The sequence below is a fragment of the Limulus polyphemus genome, unplaced genomic scaffold (assembly GCF_000517525.1).
Source record: "Limulus polyphemus unplaced genomic scaffold, Limulus_polyphemus-2.1.2 Scaffold3611, whole genome shotgun sequence".
Taxonomy (NCBI): Eukaryota; Metazoa; Arthropoda; class Merostomata; order Xiphosura; family Limulidae; genus Limulus; species Limulus polyphemus.
In genome coordinates, this window is record NW_013669221.1 from 12421 (window position 1) to 29390 (window position 16970).

At 31.2% G+C, this 16970-nt stretch overlaps 1 protein-coding gene across 2 annotated transcripts in view; it reads left to right on the forward strand.

Moving 5' to 3' along the window:
* The first annotated feature begins 1458 nt into the window (after window positions 1-1458).
* LOC106469684 (nucleoporin SEH1-like) overlaps window positions 1459-16970 on the forward strand; it is a 17209-nt gene continuing 1697 nt past the window's right edge. The window contains exons 1-7 of one of the 2 annotated variants that reach the window (XM_013930191.2): window positions 1459-1725; window positions 3133-3183; window positions 5169-5274; window positions 11591-11843; window positions 15141-15374; window positions 15725-15812; window positions 16387-16465. In XM_013930191.2, the coding sequence (XP_013785645.1) occupies window positions 1615-1725; window positions 3133-3183; window positions 5169-5274; window positions 11591-11843; window positions 15141-15374; window positions 15725-15812; window positions 16387-16465 (922 nt within the window). In that variant the 5' untranslated portion in view covers window positions 1459-1614. The remainder of the gene's footprint in view (window positions 1726-3132; window positions 3184-5168; window positions 5275-11590; window positions 11844-15140; window positions 15375-15724; window positions 15813-16386; window positions 16466-16970) is intronic. The other variant, XM_013930192.2, reaches the window with a different exon arrangement.

The window sequence follows — 16970 nt, forward strand, 5'->3', positions numbered from 1 at the left end:
CACTGTTTGTCCCTGAATCCATTTATTCCAGAAAATGGCCTGTCCAAAATGTTTAAGGAAGTGGTCTTGACCTTTTTTGGCAATATCCTTCAATTTTGGGGTAGAAATCTGCTTAACATCACTCCCAGAGACATTTGAGGGTGACAGAAACCTTTCTCTCTCGAACTTTCAACCAACACCTGTGGAGGTGTGGTGGAATTGGCATGAAGAGGGACTCCTGCAATGAAACAAACATTAGGCTCTTACCCTTGGGTAGCAGAATTGCAGGTTATAGTGCGTAGCTCACTTATCAACTCTGCATGACTTCAAGTTTCTCAGTCACCTTTGGACATCTTGGCAGTATACATTCCACCATGGAAAACTCACCACTACCACAGAAATCACCATCTTTACCAATTTGTGCCTGCTGTCTCACCTGTTGGCAAAATAGCTCTAGCTGATAGAAATTATCCACCAAGGAAATCTCCAGTTTCTTTTGACTTGTCATGAGTGGCATTGTGCAGCACTGAATTTAATATATACTGGTTGGAGAATGCTTGGAACTCCATTAGAAACCACTCCATTCAACTACAGACTATATGATGATTGTCAGTCAACTATGTCTCTTGTGCACTGAGATTAAACCTCAGAAGGAGAAATACTACACCGAAAGTTAGTTGCTTACAAAACTGCTCAATTTTATTAAATCAATCTACTATCAAAAACATTTCCTGATGTGCTAAAGTAATGCCAATGCAATTATAACAGTCACTAAAAGTTTATCATTAGATGATTAGCCTCTACATTAGGCCTAGCATCTAGTAAACACATGATATCCCTAGCCCAAACATTTGATTAAGTACTCTTTGAATGGCCAGGTAGTTAGGGCGCTCGACTCACAATCTGAAGGTCGCGGGTCCGAATCCCCGCCCCACCAAACATGCTCGCCCTTTCAGCAGTGTGACGGTCAATCCCACTATTCGTTGGTCAAAGAGTAGCCCAAGAGTTGGCGGTGGGTGGTCATGAGTAGCTGCCTTCCCCCTAGTCTTACACTGCTAAATTAGGGACGGCTAGCGCAGATGGCCCTCGTGTAGCTTTGCGCGAAATTCAAAAACAAACAAACAAGTACTCTTTGAATATCTTGTCGTACCTAGCCTGCGGTTTGGGCTGATAATATCGCCAGCGTCTGAGCTTATTAATAATAATAAACAAATGTAATAATAGTTAACTTTATAAGAAAAGACTTACTATACTGAACCTGCTAGTCATTCTGCGTTCTCTCAGTCTATTTCTTCAAAAAATTGCAAAACGAATAATTAGAAATTAAAAAAAGCCTGAATATACCTTTCGAATTTTATTAAAAATGCACTGCCTACTGGCACTTTTCTAGTGATGTTTCGTTGAACGAAAGATAAATAAATAACTGTATATAGAGAAATGTAAGAAAATATTTGATTGGTTAGAACACGATACAACAAATCCAGTGTTTCTAAAAGTAAAAGTTTGGCGTCGATAAAACGAGAAAGTTAAGCCTAACCTAATTATTTGATAGTTAATCATACATTAATTCACAATCATCGTTTTTTAGTGTTAGTGATGTTAAGTTAGCCTTGCAAGGAAAATAAATAGTTAAACATGTTTGTTGCTAGAAGTATTCATGCAGACCACAAAGATCTTATTCACGATGTCGCTTACGATTTTTATGGAAGAAGACTGGCCACTTGTTCAAGTGACCAGAGTGTAAAAGTAAGTCTTCATACACACTGACACAGAGAAAATGACATACTATTACTGGATAGAAACTCAAATAGCAGGTCTTATAATCCCATATATTTTAAGTGTTGTTTCTAGATTATTTAAGAATTGTATGGCCTAATTTCTAAGTCATATTAATATGGGCAATCTGAAACTATATTTTGTAATATTAATACTGTTATTAATCATAATATTTGGCTATAAAGATTTACAGTTACGATTTGTGTAATGTTACAATGAGAAACAAAAAGAGAAATGGATTTTATTTCACCCAAACAAAAGTGTGGAATAGTCCTTGAGGTCCTACCATTTATCTGCTTTGGTATTTACTCTAGTGATTTTTATGCTACATAAAAATGCAAGTAAAAATAAGGTGACAGACCATTTAGCTCGATAAATTCATCCCCACTGAGTATTGATCTTACAAGACCACATTTTCAGTTTCAAGAACTTACAGCAAAGTTTTGTTTTATATTATAAAAAAATATATTGTTAAGAAAAAGCATGTTGAATTTTATTTCTATTGTCCTAGGAAAGAGTGGAACTGTTCTAAAAGTCGAGAGAATGAAATTGATATATTTCTTGCCCTAATGAAAAGCAAGAAACATTCAAAGCTGAGCATTTCCTTATAACTTAAATTACTTTAACCAAATGGGATTCTTGCATATAAATTAGCCCATTTCAGTTCTTTTTCCAACATTGTGATATTCTTTATGTTGTAAAAAGACCAAAACTGTACACACCAACTTCAGATACTAAAGTATACTCCAAAGTAGGCTACATTAAATTTTTTGCTCATAAGTAGAATGAATAATTTTATTTGTTCTTTTCACCATTCCCAAACAATCAACAGAGATGTTTAAAATTTTGTTAATAAGCACATCTAAATTAAAGTTTGGTTTACAGATAAAAATAGTTCATTTTTTACAATTAAGATAAATTTTTAAAAAGGTATTACTTGTTTTATCTTTAAACAAAACTTTAATTTTCATGTTATAAGTTCCTTTATTTTAATTGCATCTAAAATCATCTTTTTTTCAAGGAATACAAGATCCGTTAATGCAAGAGCACCATTCCAAATCTCAACACCTTAACTTCATAATTATAACTAACCCTTCATTTTTTGGCTATTTACTAGGAGTTTTGAAATCCTTTTAGATGATAGAAGCATCCACAACAGCATTAATTCTATTTAGGATTTTAGAATCATAAGTAGATCTAGAAATATATCTCTTCTTGTGTTTTTTTTGAACACCTGTCATTTTATTTAGTGCTCTCTTAACTTTTGATTCATAAAATTACCTAAACCTTTTGTACTAGTAGTAACATTTTTGTATTTCAAACACATACCATGAATTTGTATGTTTTATCTGACTTGCATGGTATTTTCTATTTTAGATTTGGGATGTAGGGGAAGACGGACAATGGCATTGTACAGCTAGCTGGAAGGTGTGTATGTTTTGGATACAAGCCAAAATTATAAATATAAATCACATTTAAATAAACATAATTTGATCCTAAATATAGGAATTTTTATCATGCATTTATAGAGAGTATATTCACTAAACCAAGATTTCCCATTCCAGGTAAGTTTATGTAAGTTATTAATGTTTCAAATGTATTTAGTTTAAAAGACAGGTGACTTTCTTATAAAACTTCTGATTCCATAACAAAAGAAAGTGCAAGTTAAATATAAACTAAAAAATAATTAAAAAGTGTATTACAATGAAATGTTGTCTAAATAAGAATAACTTCTCAAACTAAATAATTATATGTTTGGAGGTTTTTGTTATACACAAGGCTTAAGAGCATATCAAACTTGAAAATAATAATGAAAAGAATAAAATAATATAAATTTTTATTTTTTTTAAAGATGAGACAAAATTTAATCTTAACAAAAACTTGTAAATTAATTTTTTTAAACTGTAACGTTGAAACTTGGGTTTATTTTTTAAAGAAATGTGCATTAAGTTGCTAGAATTAACAAAGGTTAAAATGTAGCTTATTACAAGAACCTTGTTTTTTGCTACACTGAAAAAAAATATTCAGTTCACATGGAAAATTAGTATAAAACTTGTTTGTTCTTGAAGATAGGATTAGAATTTGGTCTACTAGGAAGCTAGCATGAGAGGATCCTCATAATTTAAAGGTCTTGGGTTTGATACCCATTGTCAATAAACTTGCTTGCCGTCTTTGTTATTGTTAAGCTACTAAGACTATCATCTGCTGTCACTAATTTTGAACTTCTGAGTATAGGGAAGGTAACTGGTTGACAACATTCACTGCAAACTCTATGGCTACTTATGTGTTAAATATAGTGCACGTTTGCCGTTATCTTATATTGTGTTTATTTTCTAATTTGTAATTGTGTAACTGTATTTTTTTAATGTTGTATAAGCAGATCTGGGGGGAGATTCTTATAACAGAATTGTTAGAGAATCGATTTTTTTTGTCTGGAAGCTATAATTCTCATGAGAAAGATGTTGTTTTTTTATTATTGATATCTAATTAAAAATGCAAGTGGCACGACTGTATAAATAATAATTTATTATTATATTTTAATTTTGAAAATTGACATCCTGTTTACCAATGCTATTATTTTTTCTAAATATGATTATGAATTCTTTATTTTACTTTAAAAAGTCAATGTTGGTTTTGAACTGTTTTTATTTTCATATCGATCATATTGCTAGAAATACTGATATAAGTTTTTTAACCTGACTGAGCTAATCATCTACAGAATATATTGTTGTTTCAACTTTGACTTTTTTAGGTTACATTAGGACTATATGGTACAACATTGATTAACCATGTACTAAAAGATTAAAGAACCTGTAGATTAATCCTTCAGTAAATGACACTAATAGTCTAGTTCTAGTAAGAAGTACCATGACTCATGAGTATTGTTTGTCACAGGTTGTAATTCATGTTTTATTAAAGGCATGTTTGTCATAAGGAAAACTACAAAGAAAATGCCTCTTACCCTCATCTAAGCCTACATCCACATGTGCTTTGTTTAGCAAAAGCTACTGTTATACAGTCACACTTGTGATCTTTCTGTTAATAATCAAAATATTTATATATAATGATAATTTAGAGACTTAGAATATTATTTAAAAAAGAAAATCAAAGTGAAAGAGGGTAAATTGATTTTTAAGTTCTTCATTTATTTATGTCATTAAAGAAACTAAAGAGGAATGTTTGACCCAAGATTTGAAAGAAATCCATGGGGATACCTATATTACAGTAAAATAAAACTATATTAATATGTGTACTCTGTTTTAGATATAGCATTAGTTGAATGCATATTTAACACAGTGGTAAACTGATTATATTAATACTGGTAATCAGTTCTAGGCGTGCATAATTAGCTGAGTACATAAATAAAAGCATAAAAAAAGTAGTGAATACATATTAATTATTATGTTTTGTAGACCCACAGTGGCTCCGTATGGAAAGTAACTTGGGCTCATCCTGAGTTTGGTCAGGTTATTGCAACCTGCTCTTTTGATCGGACTGCAGCTGTTTGGGAAGAACTAGGTGAGAATAACTGTTGTTTAATGCTCAGCAAAGTTAAAACTCACTTGTCATATATTTTTATACTGTTGATATGAAACTTTGGTGTTGGTTGTATATTTTTAGTTTTTATTCTTCTCAAAGTAAATATAGGGGTAAAAATCCAAGATTCAGTTGTGTTCAGTTTAAATATTATTTGTTTCTGAAAAAAGGTACATTTTAACAACAAGAAAATACTATTATATGCTCTTCTAGAAAGAATGTAGTTTTTAAAAGTACAATAAGCCTTACAATATTATCTTGGGACAAACATAAGTGAATAAAATATTGCCAAAGAAATATGTTTATAAGTGTAAGAAGAAATTCAGATATGTAATATATCTGTGATGATAAGAAAATTACATGAGGTGTTTTAGAAACCCTACAATAATAGCAGATTAAAAGCAAAGATAAAATAGTTAAAAGTTCAATATATCAATTGAAGTGTTGATAATGAATTAAAGATTTGAGTAGGAAGATACAAAGAAACAATTGTTATTAATGAAAATACTGAAGTCAGATAAAATTTCTCATTCATTTCTTCTAGATATGCTGATACATATTTGTAAATTAATGTATGTACTTGTTATCTCTGTCTTGTATGTATATATATATATATGTGTGTGTGTGTGTGTTTTAACTCAAATCATGAAAAAAATTTTTCAATAGTGTGTTAATTATTAGAATGCTATGTACAGTACTATACATTATACACCATTATGTGTCTAATGCAGTAGAATCCCCTTACTGCTATTACGTGTAACACAATAACAAAGGTCTTAATATGAAACAATAAAAAAACCTTTAGCCGGAGTGCTTTCAAAAGGTGGACCTATCTTATTCAGGAGTAAACTGGGAATGGTGGTGTAAGTGAATGAGTGATGTCATGAAGGTCACCTGGGCTTTCAGGAAGTGTTTTTCAATGTACTGTTGTAAGTGTGTATCATTTCCAGTGCAACTCAGTTAGAAACGAGAGTGTTATGTAAAAAGGTGTTAGAGATGTTTTCCTTTAGAAATGGTCAAGAAATATTGTTAAAGTAAAATAAAGGTGACACATGGAGATTGACTGAAAAAAAGAAATGTTAAACAGATAAACTTCTAAAGACAGGCATAGAACATTATCATAAATAGTAAGTATTAGAAAGATTAGGGGTAAATAAGTATGAAACAGCAACCTTGAAAACCTTAAGAATTTTAGATAATTAGTGCTCTTAAATCTGGACAAAGGAAATGGAGTTACCATTCTCAATAAACAAGACTACTTTGATAAAGTCCATGCCAACTTAAATGACTCCAGCAAGTTTAGAGTGTTGGATAAAGGTCCCAGAGAAAAAATAAACTTCAAAGACTCCAATTAAAACTAAAGAAAGAGAATGTCATTTCTGATCAAGTATATAACCAGATTAGACCTGTTAGATCACATAGTGGTACTCTGTATGGTCTGCCTAACTACATAAAGCAGGTGTACCAATCAGACTTCTTGTATTGTATAACATAGGAATGCATAGTTATAAATTAGCTATTTTCTTAAGTAAGTTCCTACTTCCATTTACCAAGAATGACTTTAGTGTTAAAGATTCCTTTGATTTCTCTAATTTCGTGAAATTCACAAAAGTTGATCATTCTGTATACATCACCAGTTTTGATATTAAGTCCTTATACAATAACATTCCACTTGATAAAGTAATCAAATTAAGTAGTGATTTATTATTTCCTGATGAAACTAAGGTTAACAGCTTAACTAAAAATCAATTTATGAAACTACTTGAAATTATGACCAAAGAATCTCATTTTGTGTTTAATAATAAGACATGTGATCAAATTTATGGTGTGGCCATGGGCCCACCACTTGCTCCCACATTAGCTAATTTATAAAAACATTGACATAATTGGGAGCCATTTTGGTACCCATTGGCATACCGTTAACTTTAAGGTAATGTTCATTATTGAATTTGAAGTTGTTTAGAGTTAAGACAAGGCTGGAAAGATCAGTTACTGTTTGGGATTTTGATGGGTTAGAAAGGATTAAGGTGGACTTTAGAATTTCACCTTTATTTTACTTTAACAACACTTAAGTGTAGTTCTTCTTGACCATTTATAAATCAGAAATTTTCTAACACATTTTTGCATAATGCTCTTGTTTCTGACTGTTGCAATGAAAATGAGACACACTTACAACATTTCATTGAAAAATATTCAAGAACACTTCCTGGAGGCCCAGATGACCTTCATGACATCATTCATCTCTTCATCCATTCACAGTTTGTCCCTGAAGAACAAAAGTCCACGATTCAAAAGTGCTCGGGTTACAGCATTTTTATTGTTTATATTGAGACTTCTTGAACCTACATATTTTTCTGACATCATGAACAATAACAAAGGTAAGGCAGTGTAATCTAGACCAGTGGTTCCCAATCTTTTTCCAACCAAGAACCAGCTAGTTCCGACCCCAAAATTTCTTAGACTGCTTCATACGGTATTAATTTTTTAAAGTACTATTATGCTACATTGTAGAGCAAAATACTTTAGTAACTATACCTTAAAACACATTTCTTTTTTCAACCATTCTGTGGACATCAATTGGGAACCACTGGTCTAGACCAGGTGCTACAGTGTGTACATAGAAATAAACTAAACATATTGTTATATTATAGGAGTGTAACACCAATTGATACATAATACAAATGAAGAAAGAGGAAATAGGTGTATTTACTAGTAGCTACAGGACAAAGACGTTTATTTCTTGGCATCAAGTTATTCCGCATACATACACACAGTACACAGTGGTTATAATATAGGATAACTTTCACCCCCCCCCCCCAGAACAAACAAATCTGAATGGTGAAAAAATGATAAAGATTATAAACACTCAGTGTGACACATTTCTCAGTAATGGCCAATGTACCTGATGCTATTAATATCACTAAGATGGATGACCAAACATACTTTACTGGCCAAAAGCTCTGTAACTTGCGGATTAAATTTTTACACGGATCAAAAGTAAATATGTTAATACTTAAAGCAGACCAGAAATACTATGTAGCAGCAGTAAACATAATGTTGAGGAATGCCCAGTATTTATTTCATTATTCCTGTTTATATCCATTCATCCCTAACCACCAGGAACCTAATGGAAGATTTGGTTCCAGTTAAAAGATAAGTCAGATGGTTCACTTAATAAACTCTCACTTAAATATTGAATGACTGGTGGTTAAACATCACACAATTAATTATGGTTTGAGCCTGTTCCTCCATCACATTCATTAAAGTATGCCGAGGCTTTTCTAACCTCCAATGAAATTCAGTTTAACACCACCATTTCTTTTTGAGCCCTTCATTAGTCTATATAATTGCTTTCATTATTTAAAAGTATATGGTATATTTCTAGCATTGCTTCAGTGAAATTTTGGGCAGAGTGGACATAGCAGGTTTAAAAACTTTAATGGACTGCAACTGGCTATTGAATGTAAAAGGGATGGCGTTTTGGTTTCTATAGTGAGCCCTTTTTCAGAACCTACAATAATTGATTAGTGTCATGTGAACTGATTGATTAATTGAAATTACAATTAAATTGATCAATCAAAATTACTGTTTCTGGTTATAACTACTTTATTTTATTATTCTAACAATTGATTAGTCAAATCTCCATTTATATTGATTGTCATGAAAATGATAAATTAATCAAAATTGTTTCCTATTATTACTGTTTTTGGTTATTCCAATAACAGCTGGCTAAAGGGAAAGCAACTAGCTGCCAACTTTTTCATTGCTTGTATATACTATGGTTTTGAGGAGCACTATATTGATTGATTAGCAAATACCACTAATCACCATGCTCTACCTAGAAGCTATTTGATGCACAAATTTGTTTAAAAATCTGATAGGGTGTGTATAGACCTTAATAGTAGTTGTAGGGTTAAGCTGCTGTAGTTAAATGTGCAGTAAATACTCGTCATTATTGATGCAATGAAACTGTTTTTTGTTTTTTTTCCCAGTATCAATCTCATTTTTAATGGATGTCACTACATCCAACTTTTATTTTTCTCTTGTAAATAGCCTACCAATAACTATATATTTAATTTACTGTATCATATAATCTCATTAAAAACCCATGACTGTCATTGAGCAGACTGAATAATTTGCTGATTACTGTTGGAAATCATTAGGCCATGGTAGTGTTTTAACCTGTATTTAATCTCATTCTGTTTGACTGGAAGATCTCTTGTTTGAAAAATGGTGACTTCTTTCCAGTGTTAATTGGCTAGCTTATGATTCTTCCTCAAAAAAAGTATGCAACAAAATTAGAATTTAATAATAAGTCGTAGAGAGTTCAGATATTTTGGGTAATAAATGAAATTCTTTCTCTGACAAGTAAGTTTTAATTTACGTATTCTTTATTCTGAAATCAAGAAAAGTCAAACTAAGGTGGCTTTAACATTGTCACTAACGTATCACTTGAGCCTAACACTAGTATTGGTGACACAAGGAATTAACATATGTTGTCTTGAACAGTATTACACTAGTAATCACATGTAAAAGAATTAAAAAAAACCTTAATATTTGTATATTACTGTCATTGTAAATCCCTCGCATCACGTTAATCTATGAAAGTGCTGGTATTGATTATCTGTAACTTGGACTTTACTTAAGGCACTAATAGATACAAATATACAATCTTATGAACTTTATTACCCAATAAACCTTAGAGAAAAGAGCTTCACTATCTTGTAATGTATTTACAACTTAAGCCTAAGTGTAACACTGCTGATTCATCTAGTGATAGTAAGCTTCACACCCATCCTTTTATTATGAGAAGATTATAAAATACAACAAGCTCCTAAATAACACAAAATGGACTGTCGAGGGTAGATTATAAGTGCTGTATTAAATACTTTGCTGTGATTGAGCTACCTGTCTATTCAATACAAACTAAAGGCTAAATGTTACATGACGTTTTAAGTTTATCTTGTTCATGGCCTCAAAATTAACTTATTTACAGTATAACAAGTGATACATAATTCAGTCTTAAATAAATTCATTAAAAATACACATACAAAAGTTCTTCTGCACTTAAGCATTTTACTCAGGGTAGTCATATAAGAAAGTACAAAATTCATAATTTATTTATATACTTGTCTATGTATCTTTATTATAGAAGAGAACGTATGATAATCTGTGCGCCTTTTGAAGAAAGACCTTCTGAAAATGCCTTGCAATTTACTTGGATAGTCACAACATGGTTTTACTAGGGGAAAATCTTTCCTTACTAATATTTTAACATTCTTTGAAAAGGTTACTGTTTATGTAGATGAGGGTAAAGGTGTGGATTTGGTGTATCTGGATTTTCAGAAAGCATCTGGTAAAGTACCACATAAAAGGCTTGTTAAAAAGGTTATTGCTATAGATGTGGGGGATAAGTTGGCTCATTGTATAGAAAAATAGCTAGATGGAAAAAAAGTAGAAGGTTGTTATAAATTGATTAATGTCTCAAGTGGTGTAAATCAGGGTTTATTGTATATGTAGAAATATTGAATAAAAAGTCTAAAAAGGTTATAATTTCATTTTGTAGGTCACTGGTTAGGCCTCATTTGGATTATTATGTTCAGTCTTGGGCTTCTTTTTCTTTAGAAGGACATTGAATTGTTGAATAGGGGTTCAAGAAAGGGCTACTAGGATTAAATCTGGGATCGAAGGGTTGTCAGACATGAACAGGTTAATATCCCTGAAATTGTTTTATCTTAAAAAAAAAGAAGAGTTAGAAGAAATCTGATTGAGGTGTTTAAGATTTTTAAAGGAATTGATAGTGTCAATGTATTATCTCTTTTTCACACTTAACGGTGAGAGTGGAAGGGACACAAATTTAAATTTTGTTGGGGTAGGAGTCATCTTTAAATAAGACAGTTTTGTTTTTCTAAGAATGTAGTTGTCCTTTGGAATGGGTTGCCTTCAGCTGTGGTGGAGACACTAAGTTTAAGGAAAGGTTTGATTAATATTTGAATGATATGAGCTGGCTTTGAGTTTTTTATATAGTTTAGTGAATGGGACAGTCAAGATGGACAAAAATGTCCCTTGTCTTTAAATGTTATGTTATCAGGTTGCTTTTTTTGTGCATCCTTAGTATCTTGAAAATATATTTTATTACAAGGGCTGTTAAATTATTATTTGATATTAGTGTTTATGTGTGTGATATATACTACTGACAGTTGCTAAGTGCTGTTTTAGAATATGTTTTATACTTTTGTTTATTAATTACATGTACATGCTCTTGCAAACCATTGTTGAGAACACTTTTTTTTGTAAGTCATAGATAACAGTGGTGGAGAACGGAGTCAGTCACATTGGGTGAAACGAACTAGCCTAGTGGACAGTAGAACCTCAGTTACAGACCTCAAGTTTGCCCCGAAGCATCTAGGCCTTCAGCTTGCTACTTGTTCGAGTGATGGTATAATCCGAATCTATGAAGCTCCTGACGTAATGAATTTAAGTCAGTGGTCACTGCAGAATGAAATATCCAGTAAACTTAGTTGTAGTTGTCTTACATGGAGCCCATCCAGGTATGATATGTAGCTTTTTTCGGTTATATTTCACCATACTTCAACCTTTATTTAATATACTAAGTAAATTGCAATGAAAATATAAATTGTGCATTGCAACTTCACTTTTATTAAAGTTTTGGAACACAAGTACAGGGTGATTATTAAAAAAATAATATTAGTGTCAGAGAACTTACTTTCTTAGTAGTATGTAGCAATGTAAGTTTATGGGTGTATTGAGCTAAGGATTGTTCTACAGTAGGTGTCTGTGATCTGTTGATGATAAATTCAAAAAATAAACAGCATGCACTCGACTTGTTTTCAAAATAATATATATGTATATATATTTGGAACAAGTTAAATATATGTACAAAAAATCCTTACACTATGGAGGTCATAGTTATATATTAAACACTATATAGTTCTCTTCTTGTCAAAAGTCCACTTAGGCCTATTCAATTGCTTTATAATTAAGTTGACGAGCAAAACCATTTTTCTCTATTTCTATTTCCAGACTATCCATTTATAGGTCACTTATGTTGTCGTTGAGTTACCGCAGTTGTATCCTGTACTTCAAAAATAGTCTGCTCCTTTTTCGTATTTCCAAGGACCATCTGCTTTTTGTCAAAGTCCACCCGGGCTGGTTCAATTACTTTAAAATACCCTTTGATGAAACAACTTATTCTCCTTATCTCTTATGAAATTGTAATCACACCTCTTAACATATCAACTGTTAGGCCATTCACTCCCATGACAATTAACTTTTCTCTGACTGAACTTCTCCTTCCTGTGACTTTACTCTCTTCTGCTGCTTTTTTTTCCCTCTGCTTGCCGCTATTTATATGTCTATCGCTTAGGCCTTCTAGAAATCTCTGTATCCTCAACATCAATGAATTGCATGCAACGTTTGATAGTGAATTATAAACACAACATACAATTCTTACCGAGTTATGTAACCAAACTTGTCATAACTATCGCCATTAAAATAATTGCTTTTAACTCTCTTGTTATGAAAAAACTAAACAATCATGAAATATTCACTCACAAAATAAATAAATTAATAATACTTACCCCAAACAGTCTTTTGTATCTGACAATTATTATATATATTTCTTTAGCAGCATAGAGTTACTTCATAAGTTGGTGGTGCACCAGAAAATTAGGTGCACCCATGACAGAAAAAAAAAGCTGTGGTCCAGGGACAACTTTTAGCCTTGGAATCTTAAGATATGTTGAAATAAAACTAATATTTGAAGATAGCTTTCATATGCGGAAACATCTGTTAGCTGAGTTCTTGTACAGATCTTAAAATATAACATTCACAAATGGAAACATCGGCTCATGTAGATACGTAGATCTTGAAAGTCGAGTTGTTCAAAACTTGAAAATAGCATTTTGAACAACTTGAATTTCAATATCAACATATCTACATGGGCTTCCTCTGGCTTTTCATAAATCTTTTTTGCTATAAGAATTTGTTTTTCCCCACATTCAATTTTTTTGAGCCACCAATCTTTAAGTCAATTTTGTATGTTGACAAATTCTAACACTTTTTTAAGTCAAAAATGTTTTAGACTCAATATTTTGTCATTTCATAATGTATACTTTGTGTAATTTATGAAGAAAAATACAACAATTTTAAAATGTTTATTCCCGCATAACTTTCTAGGAGTCTTGTCTGTAAACAATTCACTTGTCAGTTTTTGTTCAGCCCATCCCAAATAATAACTTTAAATTTGCTAAACCACTATCATCACTTGAATATACTATCCATTCCTTGATTTTCAAGCATTTCATTTGTCTTTTTCTGCATAGTTTTTATACATAGCTTGGTTGCCACCCCTTTTATAGTGTCACATCAAGTTGTTTTCTCATTTGCTAATGAAACACAGTTTTGGAAACAGTTAGAAAGAAAGTTTAACTATGACTGTATAGAGTAACAATTTGACTTTTCACATTAGAGTAAATAAAGTGGTTTAAACAGTACTTCATGGTTTTGTGAGAAAGTTTCTTGTCAGATCTTCCGTAACATTGACCAAAAGCATTCAGTCTGAAGTTTCGAAGTCTTGGGAACAAACAAGAGAGCTAGGAATTATTTTATAGTTTCTTTAGCCATTTTTATTCGTGAAAGCATTTGCATGTTAAATTATATTTGTTTGAAAGTGACAGAAAGTTTCTTTGATGAGAAGACATCATATAAGCTTGCTTAGGTTTAGTGTGTATAGTAGGTGACAGCAAAATATTATGATGACTCAAATCCTTATTTATTGAATATTATTTTTAAGTTTATCCTATTTAAACAAAGTACATAAATAAATTGGCTATCTGGCTATTTAATTATTTCTAATTGCAGTCGCAATATTTTTTAAATAAAAACATTTTATTACTGTTATCAATGATAGTAAAACGTTTTTATTATTTGATTTACACACGAACAATGAGGGGTTACTGGATATTTTAAAAACAATAAATGGTGAGCACGTGGTCATTTCGACATTAGTGATTTGCCATGTAGGAATTAATCACATTATTATGGCAAATATTTTGTTAAAATAATTTTTTTTCTGGCAAATATCTATCAATCTATATATATATATATATATTTTTGTAAACATTTTTCTTGTAAACTAACATTGCACTTATTTTTTGAAAGAGTTAAAAAACAAATTGGTGATTTGAATCTATGTTACTATATAGGATATTGTTAGAATCAATGAACACTGTACAGAAAAAGATATTGTTTATGGTAGTTCCATTTTGGATTGATATGGTGACCAAGAGTGATCAAATACATAATGAACACTTTTTTAAGATAATTTTTGAGACACCTTGTACCATACTGAAACTATCTTGAATAAGACTTGTGATTCTCAGTTTCCCTCTGGTGAAATTTAGTTCTTTAATGGATAAGTAGTTTTTAAGGTATAATCATTTTAAATATGAAAGTTTCTTTGTAATTAAGTAATGTATATATATATTTATATATATGTGTGTGTGTGTGAATTTATTGTCATAGGTTATATTTACACTAAAATTTCATTAAATTTTCTATGTTTTGGTAGTAATATACAATAAATTAATATTATACAACACGGTTTTGGTGTGGGGTCCCTCATTGTGCAAAAGGTAGTTCCATCTCTTCAGTTCTATACTGCAGAGGTTATTTATTTCCTTAGCCTAAGTTGTTACAACATGGATCTGTTATCATACAATATTCTAAATAAAATATTGCTATTAACACAAGTCCATCCCTCCATAATAACTGTTGAAAACTTGTTGTCATAATGTATTTTATAGAAATAACTTTTTTATTCATAGAGTTCATCCACCCATGATAGCTGTTGGGAGTGATGATGCTAATCCTTCAGCTGGTGGGAAAATTTTGATTTATGAGTATAATGACAACACCAGAAGATGGGTAAAGGTTGAAAGTATCATGACAGTAACAGATCGTGTGCATGATATTGCTTTTGCTCCTAACCTGGGCCGATCCTATCATCTCCTGGCAGCAGCAGCTAAAGATGTGCGCATCATTTCCCTGAAGCCACTTAAGTAAGTACCCTCATTTGGCCAAGTATTTTCTATCTTTTAGATGAGAATGTTTTTGTAACATGAACATCCTTTTGCTCATAATATCAACAACTTGATTAAAGAACTGTGTTTTTCAAATCTTTTTCAAAGTAAAAAACGAAAGAATGACAATGATGAGGATTTCACGTAATAAGTTATAGATTATAACATTTAAAATTAATTCATGCTTAGACCTTTAACAAGAATGTTTTAATGTCCTTTAAAGTTTAAAATCATATACAAAAACTAAATTTGTAGTCATTACATTGAGTACTGAATTGTATGATACTGTCTTTATCAGATAGCTAGTAATGGTTGTTTCAAAATTCCAGTATAGATCAGACCTCAACTGCTGTCCAAACTAGTGTTCCCAAATTTGAAATCCGTCAAGTTGGTCAGTTTGATGACCATAACTCTCAAGTAAGTTCTTGCAGTACTTATAATGATAGATTTCCTAATTATTGCTACCAACTGCAGTTATATTCAATGGTGTTTAATACAAGTTCAGTTACAAAGGTCTTAAAATTAAAAAACTGCTTTACCAAAGAACAAACTTGGAGTTTTTGCACATTAAATTTTAAACACTTGATGTTTCAATTTTCTTATATATATATATATATATATATTTATATTTGTCTTCTAAAGGATTAAATTATACTAAGAATTTTAATTTTGTTCCTTAGAAATCCTAATGTATGTAAACTTTAAAATACCCATAATAGTTCATACATGCTTTTAGGATTTTATAAATTAAGACATGTTTGACATAAAAACTAATAAAATATTTTTATAATTTGATAAGTGTGAAATAGTTTTTAAGCTCTATGCAGGTTTTATTTGTCTTGTATATAGTGCTATACTACCTATGCTCAAATAAAACTTGAGTTGTGGGTGTGAAAATGGTGTTACCACTCGAATTATTAACCACAGTTTGTATTTAGATTTATTTCCCAATTTCTTTTATTGAAACTTGACTGATACGATAAACATACAGGTTTGGCGAGTGAGCTGGAATATCACTGGAACAATCTTAGCATCCTCGGGAGATGATGGATGCATCAGATTATGGAAAGGTAATTATAATTCCAGACAAAGTTATGACATCAATACAACATTTATTATAAAAAGTACTTTCTTTTCACTGCTGGTTTATGTGCATACAGTTCAAGTAATTAACATCGAGGCTTAATCCTATACCAACTTGATATTATTTTAACAGTTTGAATGATACTTAGTTAACTTTGTCAGCAAGTTCAGTTTTTTTTCAATAACAATGTCCTAAAACACTGAAAACAAAGTTAAATTCTATAAGGGGAGGGAATCATGATGTAATACTACTTAGCATTTGGAAATTAAACAGCTTGTCAATCAAACTAAACAAATCCAAAATAAATGTCAGATAAACAGTACAATAAATATATATAGTTCTATTCAATATCTTTTTGTAAGGATGGAGGTTGGGAGTTTAATTAGTAGAGATATTAGGGTGGCTTTATTTCAATTCATTTCTACTTTAAGAAATCTAAGGGTAACTGCCTTTCTACAACTGGCTGTAGACAGTGAAAGGCAGTAGAAGTT